At 52.5% G+C, this 15,922-nt stretch overlaps 1 protein-coding gene across 1 annotated transcript in view; it reads right to left on the reverse strand.

The window, feature by feature from the left end:
* Positions 1 to 14,984, reverse strand: part of LOC103744762 (angiotensin-converting enzyme) — a 21,490-nt gene extending 6,506 nt beyond the window's left edge. The window contains exons 1-19 of the mRNA XM_008846605.2: positions 14,711 to 14,984; positions 13,902 to 14,069; positions 13,275 to 13,368; positions 12,533 to 12,676; positions 11,677 to 11,868; positions 11,092 to 11,189; positions 10,578 to 10,750; positions 9,989 to 10,212; positions 9,557 to 9,701; positions 9,177 to 9,275; positions 8,769 to 8,891; positions 8,249 to 8,460; positions 7,562 to 7,698; positions 6,576 to 6,734; positions 6,259 to 6,346; positions 4,174 to 4,317; positions 3,818 to 4,009; positions 1,832 to 1,929; positions 1,469 to 1,641 (exon numbers count right to left, since the gene is read on the reverse strand). Of these exons, the coding sequence (XP_008844827.1) occupies positions 1,469 to 1,641; positions 1,832 to 1,929; positions 3,818 to 4,009; positions 4,174 to 4,317; positions 6,259 to 6,346; positions 6,576 to 6,734; positions 7,562 to 7,698; positions 8,249 to 8,460; positions 8,769 to 8,891; positions 9,177 to 9,275; positions 9,557 to 9,701; positions 9,989 to 10,212; positions 10,578 to 10,750; positions 11,092 to 11,189; positions 11,677 to 11,868; positions 12,533 to 12,676; positions 13,275 to 13,368; positions 13,902 to 14,069; positions 14,711 to 14,956 (2,909 nt within the window). The 5' untranslated portion in view covers positions 14,957 to 14,984. The remainder of the gene's footprint in view (positions 1 to 1,468; positions 1,642 to 1,831; positions 1,930 to 3,817; positions 4,010 to 4,173; positions 4,318 to 6,258; positions 6,347 to 6,575; positions 6,735 to 7,561; positions 7,699 to 8,248; positions 8,461 to 8,768; positions 8,892 to 9,176; positions 9,276 to 9,556; positions 9,702 to 9,988; positions 10,213 to 10,577; positions 10,751 to 11,091; positions 11,190 to 11,676; positions 11,869 to 12,532; positions 12,677 to 13,274; positions 13,369 to 13,901; positions 14,070 to 14,710) is intronic.
* Positions 14,985 to 15,922: the final 938 nt, after the last annotated feature.

Consider the following 15,922-nt stretch of genomic DNA (forward strand, 5'->3'; position numbering starts at 1 on the left):
CCCCTAATCTGGGGTGTCCCTGGGACTTTCTGTAGCCAATAAAACATGGCAGACATGCAGGGAAAAAGGTACCTGTCTGTGATCACACAGCACTTAGGAGGCTGAGGCAGGAGGATCCTAAATTCAAGGTCATCCTCAGCTATACAGTGAGACTCTGTCTAAAAAAGATGCCTGAGGTGGGAGGAACCCATGGCAGACTTTGTGCTGGTTTTACACTTAGCCATTGAGAAACTTGGATGCTTCTGTTTTAATAAATCTGCCAGCCTGAGATTGCCATACTGTGAGGGAACCCAAGATGGCCTGTACAGAAAGATGCCTGACCAACCACCAACCGCTCCAGTCATCACAACCAGGCATCTGATGAGTGAGCAGAGAGACCACCTTGAACCTTCAACCCTAGACAGGCCATGTGGGAAAAACCTGAGGAACTCAGCCAATAACCCAACCCAGGTTCTAGGCAAAGAGACCACCTTGAACCTTCAACCCTAGACAGGCCATGTGGGAAAAACCTGAGGAACTCAGCCAATAACCCAACCCAGGTTCTAGGCAAATGGTACCAGATGAGCCATTAAAATTACCCTGGCTGAATCCGGAGTTATGACTAGGGACAAAGTGCTTGCCTAGTATGTGCAAGGCCCAGGGCCCTACCTCCAACACTGACTAATTAAAAAAAATTTTTTTACATTTACTTATTTTATATATGTGTGTACATGTTTATATTTATGTGTGTGCATATGCACATGCCACAGTGCCTCTGTGGAGGTCAGAGGACAACTTGGGAGAGTCCATTCTCTCCCTCTACCATGTGGTTTTAAGGAGGCCCAAACTCAGGTTTATCAGACTTGGTGGCTAGCATCTTTACCTGCTGAGTCATCTTGCTGGCCCAATTAAAGTTTAGTTCTCCACCTGAGGTTTCTGTCATGTGGGATAGGAACAAACCATTTCTGCTCTGCACTGCCTGAATTCTTCTTGCTCACAGAGCAGCCCTGAGCATCATCAACTGTTTTATGCCACTGGGTTTTGGGATGGTTTGTTAGACAGCTGTAGGTAACGAAACCCTTTCTTGATAAAGGCAGCACCTGAGTGGCTCTGAGTGGTAAGAGTGGCTCTGTATGAAGCTCTAAGACCTTGTGTGCCTAGCAATGTACCTAGGGGGAGGGCCAGCTGTGTGCAGAGAAGGCTGGCAGTGTACATGGTACTCACACCAGAACTGGGATCTTGAGCATTCCCATCTGATCACGGACAGAGCCGTTGAGCACTGGAGACTCTCATTTCCTAGATGCATTTCCCTACTTGGTTCTAATGACTAGACCCAGACCCAACTTCTTGAACCTCAGTCCAAAACTTGGTCCCAAACTACCCCCATCTTCTTGCTCAGTCCAGCGAAGGGACAGCCATAGAGCCTTGACTTGGCTTCTATCCTTGTCCCTGGGCTCAGGATAAGGATCCTGGTTCCAATTGGACAGACCTGAAGTCTTTGCCATTGTAGAAGTCCCAGGCCGAGGCATGGCATACCACCTCCCTTCCGTCAGTTGGCTTCTCCAGCATTGACTTGTTCCAGAACTCAGAGGGCACAGGTAGCAGCCCCAGAGAGGTGAAGAAATCGTCAGCTTCCTTAAATATCCTTCTGGGTGTCCATCCCTGCAAGAAGAGAGAATTCTTTGCAAACTGGGGGATCTGAGAAACAAATAGTTGTGGTGGGAGAGAGGCTTCAAGAGAGCTATACTGGAGGAAGCTCCTAAATCAGAGGATATTTTTCCCCTCCCAGCTGGGGCCTGCCCTCTCCTGTGCCCTCAGGAGGCCCACAGAGGAAAGGGCCCTGGCCACAGACCTGCTTTATCATGGCCTCTGTAGCATCCAAGTTGGGGGCTGAAGGGAAGGGCGCCACCAAGTCATAGATGTTGGACCAGGTCTGAGCCCACATGTTCCCTGGAGGTAGATGGGGAAAAGATGGCAGAGAGGAAACACATGTAACTTTTTAGGCTCAGCCCCATCCTGCAGGAAGAGGGTGCCAGATCCCAATCCTGCCAAACATAGTGGCATCTCTTCAGCAGCTAATGTTTACAAACCATGCCGGCCATTTGACATGCGTGGCCTTCCACTTGCATAGCCAACCTACAAGGTCATTACCAATGTGGATTACAGGTGAGAACCTCGCTGGTCATCAAGACTCAAGGTGGTCTTTACTACCAATGAGCAGTGAAGAAATCCCACATAAGAAAAACCTATAGTCCTTGAGAGCATCGGTGCCCACGTGGCCACCACTTCCTAAGTGCCACATCAGGCACATGACATGTATTAACTTGCAATCCTGCCTGGTATGATGTATCAGAGGAAACTGGGTCTGAAGGGATTTAAGTGACCCACCAAAGGGCCCATCGCTCCTAATGATGAAACTGGATTTAATATCCCGCAGGTTATAATCCTGACCAAACACCCTTACAGTGTCCCCTCTTGCATCCTCTGTTATACAAGTCATCTGTCAGTAGTCTCATAGCAGAGGCAGAGTATGCTTGAGCCAACATGGTAGGGGTGGGCAAAGTTGGGCTCAGAGAGGAAGAGAGATTAGAAAGATCTGGGAGTGTTAGGTGGGTGGGTGGGGTAACCTGAAGGCCCTCTCCTTTTCTGATCACTAGATATTAAATTACAAGCTCAGCTCTGCCCTGCCCCCTGGTATCCCTGAGAATTCTGTTTTCCTCTTGGGCTCTGTGTTTCCTGGTCACTGGGTTGATGAGCACTCTGATATTCTTTGAACTATCCCAAAAGAGGGATGGAGGAGAGATGGTCTCTTGAGCTGCAGCAATGTTTTGAGTAAGAATCCGACCCCCAGTAGAACCACCTTCTGGGAATCTCCCATATGACTTCTAAATGTGCCCTGTCTGGCTTCTCTGTTTATAACCTCCCCAGGAGGGGCTAGAGAGACAGCTTAGCAGTTGAGAGCACTGGCTGCTCTTGCAGAGGACCCAGGTTCATTTCCCAGCACTCACATGGCAGTTAACAACTGTCCATAACTCCAGTTCCAGGAGATCTGACACCCTCTTCTGACCTCCATGAGCACTGCATGACATGGGTATACTTACATACATGCAGGCAATACAGTCATACACATAAAATAATAAGCAAAATATTATAAAAAATAACAGCCCTTAGGAAAGTGTTCTTGATAGTCCTGGGAACAGGAAATTCTTGGTCTCTCTTTTCCCCCAGTTTACTTATTTATTGTCCTCCACTCCCTTCTTCATGCATTCAAGCCATTTGAGTTTGCAGTCCTGGAAGACTGAGGGCCCAAAGTTGAAGGGGTTCTCAGGGTTCTCTGCTGTGGCCTTTTGACCTAGACATGGTGTTGGTCCTTTCCTCTCACTGCCATCTCTGCCTTCTGTCAAAACCTCTCATCTGTCAAGGGTCACATGGTGCTTCCTTAGGCCCCACTCCTAGCCTCCTTTTGGATCCTGCAGCCTTGATGCATTTATGGGTGATGTAGTCTCCCCCTAGCAAGATTGTGAGTGGTTTGCAAAAATGTAGCAAGTATGGTATCAAATGAACTGGGGAGTGTAGCTCAGTGGCAGAGCACTTGCCTGCCACATACAAGGCCCTGGGTTCAAGTCTCAGCACCACAAAAATTAAAGTAATAATATGTGGTAATAAAATGTGAACAAGAAGCTTCCCTAGCCCCAACCCACTCCAGTTTGGGGCATGTTCCCTCCAGGCCTCATGTCCTGTCACTCTCCTGGCCTGCTCTCTGCCCTGTGACCAGTCATACTCTGTTCCTTGCTGTTGTCCATCGTACCCTTCCTCAAAGCTCGACCCATGTCCATACCTAGTAGGTGGGCAGGAATGGGACCATCCAGGCTGATGTACTGGGGCCCATAGTGGTGGTGCAGGGCACGGCGCACATAGGCATGCAGGTTCAGGTACAGTGGCTGCAGCTCCTCATAGAGCTGTTCCAGGATTTGTTCCAGGTTGTCAGTCTCGTACAGGGATCGCCATGAGTCTCCACCATCAGCAAAGCCTGCAGAGAAGACATGGCCGGGCTTTCCCAATACTGGCTCATTCACCAGCACCTCTCTGACACCTCTAACCTGCCCCTAGCCTGAGAGTCTTAGAGGACCCACTCAAGGAGCTTAAGGGAGCTGGGGACCAGAAAGGCAGTGCTCTCAGCAAGAAGGAACTCACCGTTGAGCCGGGCGACCTTGTTGGTAAGTTCCACATACTTGGGGAAAAGGGGGAGGATAGTTTTTCCTGCACTGTCTCGCCATTTCTTCCACACCCAAAGCAGCTCTTCATATTTCCGGGATGTGGCCATCAAATTTGTCAGATCTGGAAGGGAGGGATTGAATGGCTTGAGCCTCAGTCCTTGGCTTACCTCTTATCTGTTTGTAAGGGGAACTCTGCCACAGTATTCAGAGTTGAAGTAAAACTGGTGGGATAACATGGAAGTGACAGTTCAGGCAGTAAGTTTGGTTAAAGAGAAGTAAGATCAGGACCCAATGACTTCCAGGAGCTTATAGAGTGTCCACTTGGGGTGACATGCTGTGCACACCAACCCCAGACACAGCAACTTTGCAAGGAGTATACTTGTCCCTCCCTCCATATGGCAGCCTACTGACATGCTCAGGTACCCACCAGCAGAAGGTGGCTAGGCTAAAGCATGAACAAAAGGCTGCTGCTTCCGACTACACCCCCTTCCCTGGGAAGAATAGCTTGGGGTCCAAAGACTTGAGTTCAAGTTCCAGCCCTCCTATGGACCCTCCTCCCCAAATTGTCTTGGGCAAGTATCTTTCCACATGTATAAAAAAGGGGACAATCCTAGCTCTCCCAGGGAAGTAGAAATGGAAGAAGAGAGTTTGTTCCCTGAACAGGGGTTATTCCACCCAACCCTGAGCATCCATAGCATTTAATCGCAAGTTGCTACTGGGCAGGACTGAATAATAGCTCTGAGGACTGTGGAAGTACAAAGACTTATTTGAGAAGCCCCAGAGGGGCAGAAACCCTGGGCTTATGTCCTGTCAAAGGCACTTTATGAGACATCCCCAGTGAGAACACAAAGCTGACATCCACCTCATGGGCTGGGGAGAGTCACACAAGGTTGCACTCTTCCTGCCCTGACCCTGGCCCAGACCCTGGCCCAAGATGGAAAAGGCTGAAGTATCTGCTGTTCCCCAAATCCTCACTGTTGGATTTGTGCTCAGGCCCTCTATTCTGGAACATGCTATGTGACAGCCACTTGTCATAGGTAAATGTAATTAACTTTCTATAAAAAAGTTTCATCTTGAGAATTTCTGGTGCTGAGAGTCATTGACCTTCACAGTCTTCTAATTTTAATTACCATGTCAGTGACCAGATGCCCTAGCTCTGGATCAAAGGGCTGCATTGTGGGGGCACTGAATGCTGCATGCTTTTTTAATGCCTTTCTCTAGAAACACACATACCCAGATATGCACACCCCTCATATGTGTGCACACACATGCACATAAGCATGTACACATTCCTTTCCCCAACTTTGTGTGTGTACCCATATCCACTACCTATAGGCCAAACCCTGCCCTGGAAAACTGTTTCTTGATCCTGTTTATTTTCCATTTCCCCTTCGATTTCTCATTGTTCTAATGTGGGAGTCTGGCTGGGGCCAGGAAGAAAACATTTCTGGTAGACATTCTTCACAAAGAATGTTTATGTCTCTAGCTCACCAACCCTGGAAAGACTGGGTCCAGAGCAAGCCTTCTCAAATGGGAACATGCTAAGGAGGAACAGGCAGTTGGGGGAGAAAGGTTGGTTATAAGCCTGTTAACGGCCATCCAGCAGAAAGATGCAGTGGATTGAGGGATGATGTGGGAAAGGTATCAGGAAAGAATGAGGCCAAATTCTAGTTTGGTGCTTCTAGGGGCTCTGAGGCTCTGTGATTCATCCTATCTGGTCGCAGTTTCCTTTTCAGTCATGTGCTGGAGGAGTTCCAAGCAAGCCAGAGAAGGTGCAGACATGAGCCGAGGTTGTCTGTGACTCCCCTTATTGGAGTCTGAGCCTTTGAAAGACACATTTGAGGTTCTACTGCTCTTGAGAGCATGTTGAAAAGAGAAAAGTTGGGAAGACCTGGGCAGGTGGGGTGACCCTAGAGGGGCATGGAATTAGGGCAAAGGTTGAAGTGGGTGCTGATTTTGAGCAGCTCCACTGGAAGAGAAATCCATCTCCTTCACCCCACAGCATCCCCATCCCTACCAATCCAGCCCCTCCACCTCTCTCTCCTCCCAGGGGTGTTCTCACCAGGCTCCAGCTGTAAGCAGGTGCCATTGTCGTAGCATACATTGGCTATGCTGTAAGTGGTCTCCATGTCCAGCAGGATCTTGTTGTACTGCAGTGGGGAGAAAAGAGGCAGTGAGGGGGTACCCTTTGCTCTGGCCCCATACATCATGGGTGGGAACCTAGGGAGCATGCACCCAAAGGTACCACCTTCTTGAGAATTCTAGAGACCTATGGACATGGCCTATGTCAAGACTAGACAAATCAAGGAAGCAGCATAAGGGCGAGACCCGGGGCTGGGCTCACTTCCCCATCACTCTCTGTTCCCCATGGCCACATACCTCCTCTAAATCTGAGGGTGTCAGTGCTGCTCTATCCAGGTTCTGAACCTTCTTTATGATCCGCTTGGTGGTGGAGTTCTGGAAGTTGCTCACATCAAACTGCTTGGCCCAGATGCCATATTTCAGGGTGTGATTGGCTACTTTCTTATTTTTCTGAAGCTGAGGGAACAAGGGGGTGGTGTTGCAGCTCAGGAGCTTTGGCATGACCTCTGTGCAGGAGGATTCATGACGGTGGTAGTGAGGGGAATAGTTTGCTCTGGTTGGCACCTTTGCTTATAAATACACTTTTCAACCTGGACCCTCTGCTAACGTGCTGGCAATTGTTATGTGCCCCTTAACAGATACCTACAGTCCAGCATGATGCATCCTGGCAGGGTAGGGAAGGGGAGCTAAGCATGTGTCTTAAATGTCATTAGGATGGAGGCAACTTGCTATGTGGCCTCCCTGAGTCTTGGGGGCTGCATCTGTGAAACTGGAAGAATGTCACTGATTTTTGCACAGCTCTGAAGGGGTGGATGGGAAGATAAGAGGTGAGTTACTAGGGACCCATGGACAACACATAGTGGGTCTTCATTCAAGGTTAGTGTCCTGTGCTTAGACCATATTACCAGCAGTGGCTCTCCATGGTGTAATGTGTACGCTACCACACAGGCAGGGACAGGGTAGAGGGGAATGAGCCCCTCATGACAGTGGCAAAGAGACTGCCATTTTTTTCAAGAGTGACTCTGGTATTCTTTATGTTTTATGGATCACAGCTCTGACACTAAAGAATAGTAACAGACTCTGTTCATAGCGAAATGTGCTCAGGTATTGAGCCCAGGCTCACTAAGTCTGAAATGGGGTATTGTTTTAAATATTCTCAATAAAAATATTGAGTTTTTTCACCAATTCTGGTAGCTTGGTGCTGTGTATGTGTCTATGTCTGTGTGTGTCCTATGTATCTATGTATGTGCCCACATGTGGGAGCTGGTGGCTGTGGTTCCTACCAGGATCTTGCTGGCTGCTATGGTGATGTTGGTGTTGTAGTTCCAGTTGGCCTCTGCAAAGTCGTTCCACACCACCTGGGCTGTCCGGTCATACTCCTCCACAAACTTGTTAGCCTCAGCTTCATCAGTCACTAGATCTGTAGAAAGTGAGGAGGGAAAATGACAAATTTTGCTTTCCTTCCCCAAGGTATGGTTTTACCAGAGTCCCCTTCTGCCATTCCACCACTCCTTTGCCCCCCTCCCGTGGCCCTGTCCCCCTCCAGGAATCCCACTTAGGTGCTGGGTTGTCTGGTTGATAGTTGCTTGGTGAGTTGTTGTCTGGCTTCTGGTTATTGTCTGGTTGGTTATCCCTTGGTTGGTTGTCACCTGATCAGAGGCCACCCGGCTCAGGACCAGCAGGGGGTACCCGAAGCAGAGCAACAAAAAGAGGAAGTTGGGCAGTCCTAGAGCAGCCCAACCTTGGCCCATGGCCGCAGGAGAACAGAGCCGTGCAGGCCCTGCTGCTAGCCAATAAGAGCTGAGCCTACAGTGTGACCTCATAGAGCAATGTGCTGGCCAGACTGCCCCCAGGGGCCCTCAGGCTTGAGCACACCGTCTCTAGGATGCTGGGGAAAAGACATGTCCATCCTCACTGCAAGGCCCTGATGATGAGCCCAGGGGCGACCAATGCCTCTTTCAGGGCTTTACCAATGCCTTCTGGGTACTTGTCAGGTAATGGTGGTCGCCACTGGTACTCTGGCCAGCCCAGGACCTCGCCATTCTGTTGGTTCTGCTCCTGTAGCCACTGGCTGACCGGATGGAAGTAGTTCAGCAGTGCCTGGGCATCTAGGGCATCTGAGCCCACCATGTCCTTCAGCACCTCCTGCCACGGCCTGGAGCAGCCAGCCTGCAGCACCTTCCTGTCAAACAGAGTGAGCTCATGGGCACAGAGGGCATAGGCCGGGTTCCAGAGCAGCTCTGCTATCCATTTGTTCCCCACTAGCAAGTGGAGTCCAAGGCCTAGGGTCTCTGTGAGAGTGGTAGGGGACATTTGCCTGGCCCCATGGCAGCTGAAGATCAGATTAATAAATATCTGAGAGAAGAAATGCACCCTCCAGCAGTCTAGCTCTCTGGTGTTACAACCAGAGCAGTCAGCTGTCTGTAGACATACCCTTCACCAGCCTGTCCCCTCAGCCTCCCTGACTTGTCTTCCCTTCCTGCCACACACCGGAGCTTGGCCCCCGCCTGGACAGACTGGTAGATGTCACACTGGTGCAGTGGGCCCTGGTGGCCTGCCTCCTTGCACAGGGCTTGATGAAACTGGAACTGCAGAACAAAACTCACAAAGTACCTGGAGAGACAGGGTGGACATTAGAAGGAATGTGGAGGGCCAATAAAAAGGAGGTCCCTTGCTCAGGTTCCATCCAGTATCCTGAAGGGTAGAGGTTAGACTGAGGGGTATCTGGAGAAAGAAGGGGGGAACCAAGCATAGCCCAGGAGAGAGAACCATTCTAATTCTGAGCCCTCAAGTCTCCAAAAATATGAGACCAGCCCTCAGGACAAGCAGATAAGGTCACAGGAGGAGGGGAGGGGCCTATGGATGATGGAACTGAGGAGGGGTATGGGATGCTGGTACCTGATATATGGCATCACATTTGGGATATGAAACTTAGCTCCAGCATCAAAGTGAGTTTCTTTCCGGACAACTGGAGGGCAAATTCCCTGATACTTGGTTCTAGAAGAGGATGTTTAAGCCAAAGTCAGGCTGTCTGAGCTTTGCAGAAAAGGTAACACTTCTACCCTTATCCCACTCCCACCCCAGCATCCTTTCCCCATCCTGGGAAATAGAGGAAACTCCCAGGAGATGAAGTTTCAGGCAGGAAGGGAGAAGCAGTAGTGAAGAGGGCATACATCCTTAGAAGGGGGGCAGACAAGACCAATAGAGGCAGGAAGTTTCTGGTTGCCCAAGAGAGGAGGGAGGGCTCTGGGTTAGGCCTTTTCTAGCCCTCTTCTCACCGAAGATACCACCAGTCAAAGTTGTAGTGGGATGGTGGGGTATGTCCATTGAAGACCCCCCAGCGCCACTGATCTACCAGGTAGCCAAACGGCAGGAAAGCAATTTTCTCCAGGGCCATCTTTAGCAAGTAATTAATATCACTTTCTGTCAGGAGATAAGAAGAGAGAGGTAAGGGGGAGGAGGGAGGCCAGCTAGGACAGGTGGACCTGGAGAGGACAAACCATCAGGAGGTGATGCTGGACAGATGAAGAGAAGGTGAGTTTGCCCTGTTTGGACAAGGACTCTGGGTGAGCACTGAGCTCAGGGTGGGTGTTTTGAGGGCCTTAAGGTAAAAACAAGAGGGATAGATCAAGTGAGTGGGGGTCAGTGGCCATGTTGGAGGGGATTTGAATGGGGCCAGGGTGGGCCCTCTCATCACCCTGTCCCCATACTCATGTCATTGGCAACATGGTCCAGCAGGCCTATTTTGTGCAGATGTGCAGGAGTGGAGACAGAGAGTGCCAGCACATCCCCGATGGCCTCATGGAAACCGGGGTTGGCGCCTCTACGCAGGGAGACAGGCAGGTCCTTGTACTGTAGGTAGTACTGCACGTGGCCCATCTCATGGTGCACTGTGGACAGCTGGTCCATTGTGACTCGTGTGCATTGCTTGATCCTGGGGCATAGAGAGGGTGAGGATGAAGATGAAGAACAGGACAGGGCAGGGGCCAGAGCACTGGGGAGGCTAGTACTAGAGGGACACAGAACCAAAAAGGGTGCTGTCCTGGGATGAGAAGTACCTAGAAACTAGCAACTCTTTGATCTTGCCCTGGACCACCAGTGGTCAGGTTCTCTTCCTCCATTCCAAGGCAAGACAGAGCTTACTACTTGTCAAAGCTTCAGGGAAGGTGAGCTAATGGGATAGCATGCCCCACATCCCTGGACTAGACCACCCCCTAATCAGGGGTAGGTGGAGATGGGCCTGTGTCCCAGCTGCTTTTTCCTTGGAGCCCCAGTATGCTCCTCCTCCCAGGTCTAGACCTGAAGTCCTTCCTGTTGTAGAAGTCCCAGGCTGAGGCGTGGCACACCACCTCCCGCCCGTCAGTTGGCTTCTCCAGCATGGACTCTGCCCAGAACTCAGGAGGCATGGGAGAGAGCCCCAGAGAGGTGAAGAATTCCTCTGCAACCCGGAACATGTGTGTGGCATTCCAGCCCTGGCCAGAGGTAGGGAAAACAGGTCAGAAGCCAGCTAAGAGGAATCTGTCTGGCTACCCTGAGGGCAGGGTTGGTAGTCTCCATTCTGGGCAGCTCCCTGCCCAGGAAAGGCACATTTTCTTAGTGGCCTCTGTCCCAGAGGCAGGGCACTACTGACTACAGCACCCTGTGATAGTGGACTGCTGCCACACTCTGCTACCATGGACAGTTACCCCAACCTACTGTTGGTTGGTTACAGGACAGAGAAGAGTCCTCTTTGACCTTGTGCCTATCATATGACCCTTCCTGCTCCTGTCCCCACCTCATTATCCCTATCTGGGGCCTGACTCCAAGAGCTTACCTTCTGCACCATTGTACTTGTGACATCGAGGTTGGGCTTGTCTGGGAAAGGCACCACCATGTCATAGATATTGTCCCAGCTCTGGGCCCACATGTCTCCTAGATGGAGGAGGTGAGTGATACAGGTTGGCCTCTGCCCAGCCATGCCTGATTCCCTATACGTGTCACCCTGTGCCCTGGGACCTCAGAGAAACTCTTCTGATTCAAGGCCAGGCATCTCATATACCCTCTTCTGCACTCTCTAAGTTCTTCAGGACTAGCTGCTGGTTTCCTTTCTGACTGCGTTAAGGTCCCTTGCCAAAGGGCCATTGGTTCACAGGCTCACAGGTTCACTTTCTCTAACATGAAGTGGAACTAGGCTGCCTCCTTCCCTGGACCTGCAGCCTCTAAGACCCTAAGCCTCAGTGTCCCCATGTCTTAAGCAGGATCCCAGCCTGGTGGTAAACATTGAGCCAGTCACATGCAGATGTGGGGAAGTGAACATTATGGTGTTCCACATTGAGGCACCATGAGGATGACTCATTTCCCTCTGCTGGGCATCCAAGCTTCCCTGGAACTAGTGTGTCAGCATGGTCCAAATCCTTACCTAGCAGATGAGCAGGGATGGGCCCCCTCAGGTTGATGTATTTGTCTCCATAGCGTCGATGCAGTGCACGGCGGACGTAGGCATGGAGGTTCAGGTAGAGAGGCTCTAATTGGTGGTAGAGGTGCTCCAGGTTCTCTTCAAAGGTGGGGGAATCATACCAGGAGCGCCAGTAATCTCCTGTGTCCAAGAAGCCTAGCAGAGTGGGAGAGAACAGCTCAGGCCCAAAGCTTTGCCTATCTACCTCTGAGTTTTAACTTTACCATCTTCCTGACTCCAGGCCTGACTTGGGATTGCTTTCTGTTGTTTTGAACCGGGGCTTTACTATGTAGCATAAGCTAGCCTCAAAATGGATATTCTCCTGCCTTGACCTCCTGAGTGCTGGGATTATAGGTGCATGCCTCCACATCCAGGTTTTTGTTTGATCCAAGGTCTCACTACGTAGCCCAGGCTGGTCTCAAAATCCTCATCCTCCTACCTTGGTCTTTCAAGTACTGGGACTACAGGCTTGGATCACCATACCCAGGTCTATAACTTCTATCCAGGGGCTTCTTAAAGCTCCAGCTATTGATCCCAAAGCAGTGAGACAAAGAGGAGTCCTAGGGCTGGGAGCAGTGTCACGAGCGGTGCCAAGAGCAGCGGTAGGAGGGCTAGGAGGGCAGGACAGTGGCACAGGAAGACATGGTGGCTGTAGGCGCTATACTACCTCCACCAGCTGTGAAAACTTGGGTGGGCCCTGGAACTATCACATTGGCTGTCTTGTCTGGCTCAGGGGCTTGGGGCTCTATGGGGACAGCAAACAAAAGTATTTACAAGCTGGAAAGGGCTGCTGTCCCTGGAGAGGGAAAGGCAGGCTCACCATCCTGTCTGTAGGCCTCATTGCTGAGAGCAGTAAAGTCCTGGTACAGGGGTTTCAGTGGGATGCCCACAGCATCATGCCAGCCCTCCCAGGCAAACAGCAGCTTGGCATAGCTTCGTGAGGAAGCCAGGATGTTGGTGAGCTCTGAGACACAGGACAGCAGTGTCAGTTAGGGAATTTTTGTGTGTCAATCTGTAACAGTCTTCACCAGAGTTACACACAGGTCCTCACCATTCCCACCAGCTTCCTCAGCATTACAATTCCCCCAAGAGAAGGGCACCTTACAGGCTTGGAGGGATAAGGCTAGGAACTACACAAAGCAAGTACTAGGCAGGACCCTGTCTTAGGAAAATGATGCCTAAGGTAGACACAAAAAGGACATCCAGAGGTCAGAGCACAGTCATTCTTCATGGCTTATGGATGGAATGATCCATCTTGTGGGGCAGGACAAGAAACCCAAGGCCTGTGGAGGGTTTTTAGGGCTAGTTAGAGGACTCATGTAAAGGAGGGCTAGATGTTGTGGGGAGAACTTAGTGGTTGAGAGGGGTGGGGCTGAGGGCTCCCCAAAATGAGTTTTCCAGAAGTAGGGGTGTAGAGCAGGAAAGTGGGAGACATCTACATGTTCCAACCCCAATGGGAGGTCAACATCTTTGGATTCACCAATAAAACATGCCATCCTCTTGGGTGTTCCAGGGTGACTGAGAGGGCTAGGAAACCCCAGCAGAGAAATGACTGGCCGTACCTGGGTCGAGCGACCAGCAGGTGGCAGTCTTGTTGGGGAAGCAGACCTTGCTTGTGGAGTAGATCCTGCTCATGTTGCTTAGCAGAGCATTGTACTGGAGAGTTGGAGTTGAGGAAATGATGTTAATGAGGACACTTTGACCTCTGGAGTTTAATCTGGCCACCCCCTCCCTCGGGTGGGAGGGAAAGGTGGCCTAGAGAGGGGATGTGGCTCAGACAAGGTCATTTCAATTCTGTACTTCCAATTGCCAGTTCAGTGATGCCACTTCCAGTGGAGGCAGCCTGTAAACATAGACCAGAGATCCAGGGATCCCAGGGGTGTGTGTGTGGGTTTATGAGAATGGACCTCTCTTTGCCTGTGCAATGCTGGGGGAACCCAGAGCCTCATAAGGCTAGGCAAGCAGTGTATCATTGAGCCACACTCCAGCTCTTGAATTGTCTTCACAATATAAAGTAACTTGCCACTCCACGTGCAAGGGAAACCACTGCTCCCACCATCCTTCCCTGGCTCCCCTACAGTCAAGGTCCAAACGGATATGTCCCTCCCTGTCTGCCAAGGTACTCCCTCAACCACCGCAGTAGGGCACTTGGGGTTCCCCTCAAGTTCTACCTCCACCCTCAGGCCCACCTGCTGCCTTTTGGTCAGGGGCAGGTTGGCAGGTCCGAGGGTGCGTACAGCTCCAATGATCCTTCGCAGCTTTGAGTCAGTGAAGTTCTGCCAGATGGCCTCGTACAGCTCCTTGGCCTTCTGGCCCCAGACCTCTGCAAACTCCTGGCTGAGCAGGGCTGCTTCCTCCTGTGGGCACCAAGATAGCGGTAGGGCGGCCCAACTCAGGTAGGGACCATATAGGAGAGGCTATGTTCCCGAGAGAGCCGGGGAAGGTCAAGGGCTTCTGGATCCCTGGCCCTGTAGAGATCTTGTCCTGGAGAAGAGCTTGCTGGAGCAGCACCCCTCCTCCCGAGCCCTCCGGTTGGGAACCGCGGGAATCTGACTCGAGGGAGTAATGGAGCGAAAAACTGGGGCCAGAAGAGGGGATGGTGAGTAGACAGTGGAGGGCAGAGACAGGAGGAGGGCAGTAGGCAGCTGCCGCATGGTTGGCAAGAGCTCCAGAAAGGAGCAGGGCACCCTGTGGGAGACGGCCGCTGCCCCAGCCCCGGACACTGCGGGCTGGGAGGACTCCACCTCCGAGGAGCCAGCTTCACCCATTCCTTTCTTATATTGGCACAGGTCACGTGCCCCACCCGCGCTAGCGCTCCAGGGCCTGCCTGATGTGCCGAGGGCGTGCAGGGGTCGGGCCCGCGGGCAGGGAACCCCCACTAGGGACCCCCACGGCTGAGGGCTGAGGGCCCCCTGGCACTTGCTGCCCGCCCCCCGCGGCCCGCGACCGCCTCCTGATTGGCCGCTGCGCCCCGCCCCCGCCCGGGCCCGGGGCCCACCTGGCGCCGAGCATTCTCCTCGGTGATGTTGGTGTCGTGCGCCCAGCTGGCTGCCGTGCTCTGGAACAGCACCTGCTCGGCGCTGGAGTTGTAGCTGTCGGCGAAGAGCTGCGCCCCGGCCTCATCCGCGGAAAAGTTGCCGGGCTGCAATCCAGGGGCGAGCGCCAGGGTGAACGGCAGCAGCGGCAGCAGCAGCGGCGACAGTGGCGACTGGGGCCGCCCCCGCCGGCCTGACGCGGCCCCCATGGCGCGGTGCGCGCGGTGCGGCGCTGCCACTTCTTCCGCGCCGCGACCGCCCCGCGGATTATAAAACCTAGCCACCGCCGCCTCCCGACACACCCCCACCTCCCCGCCCTGCCGCCCTTCCTCCCGGGCTCCAAAGTCAGCTCGGCGGGGCGGGGGTGAGGTTCCTGGCCGGCCCCGGGCAGGGGCGCCTGCCGGGGAGGGGCCCGGGAGCAGCCTGGGGTGGATGGATGGGGCCGGACCGGCTCTCGCGAAGATCACTAGAAAGGGACCCCACCCCCTCACGTCTCTCCAACACAGGGCTTCGGATTGTCTGCCGCCCCGTGCCCTCTGGCTGCCACCTTGGCATCCTCAGCTCCCAGGGCCTGGTGCTGACTCTCAGGCTCCCCGGCCTAACCTTCCCAGGCCTTTCCAGGCTCCCGAGAGCCAAGGGGCTGGTGCAGCAGGGATGGGGTCGAAGTGGCCAGGTCGTGGTGGAAGGGGGTCTGTTCTGTTGAGGAGGGGGAGCCATGGAGTGCCCTAGAAACGGTGGGACGCCTTTCCCCATCCCATTGGGGTGTACATGTGGATAGTCGTTCTGCATAAACGATCTTGCATGTTATGTTCCACATAAACGATCTTGCATTGTCCCAACAGAGCCCTAGAACCTCACAGTTGCAGACTTCCTTGAGAGCTACAAAATGCCTTAGAGATTAGAGCACCCCTCTGGTTTTATAGATGAAGAAATTACCACGGAGACAGATTGAGTGGCTTGCTTCAAGTCACCTCAGGTCTCTACATTCCCAGACTTTTTCCTGTCTCCTCCACTTGTCCCTCAAAGTGACAAGCATGGAGGAGGGAGGATAATGGTGTATTTTCGATGCACCAGCTCTGCTGTTGTGGAGGCTAATCCCTCAGTACCAGGGTCGTGTCACCCTGAGATGGGAGGACCCTTGTCCCTGGCAGGTAGGCTTATGGTGCAACATGGAG

Source organism: Nannospalax galili, unplaced genomic scaffold, assembly GCF_000622305.1.
Source record: "Nannospalax galili isolate Female #2095 unplaced genomic scaffold, S.galili_v1.0 scaffold1023, whole genome shotgun sequence".
Classification (NCBI taxonomy): Eukaryota; Metazoa; Chordata; class Mammalia; order Rodentia; family Spalacidae; genus Nannospalax; species Nannospalax galili.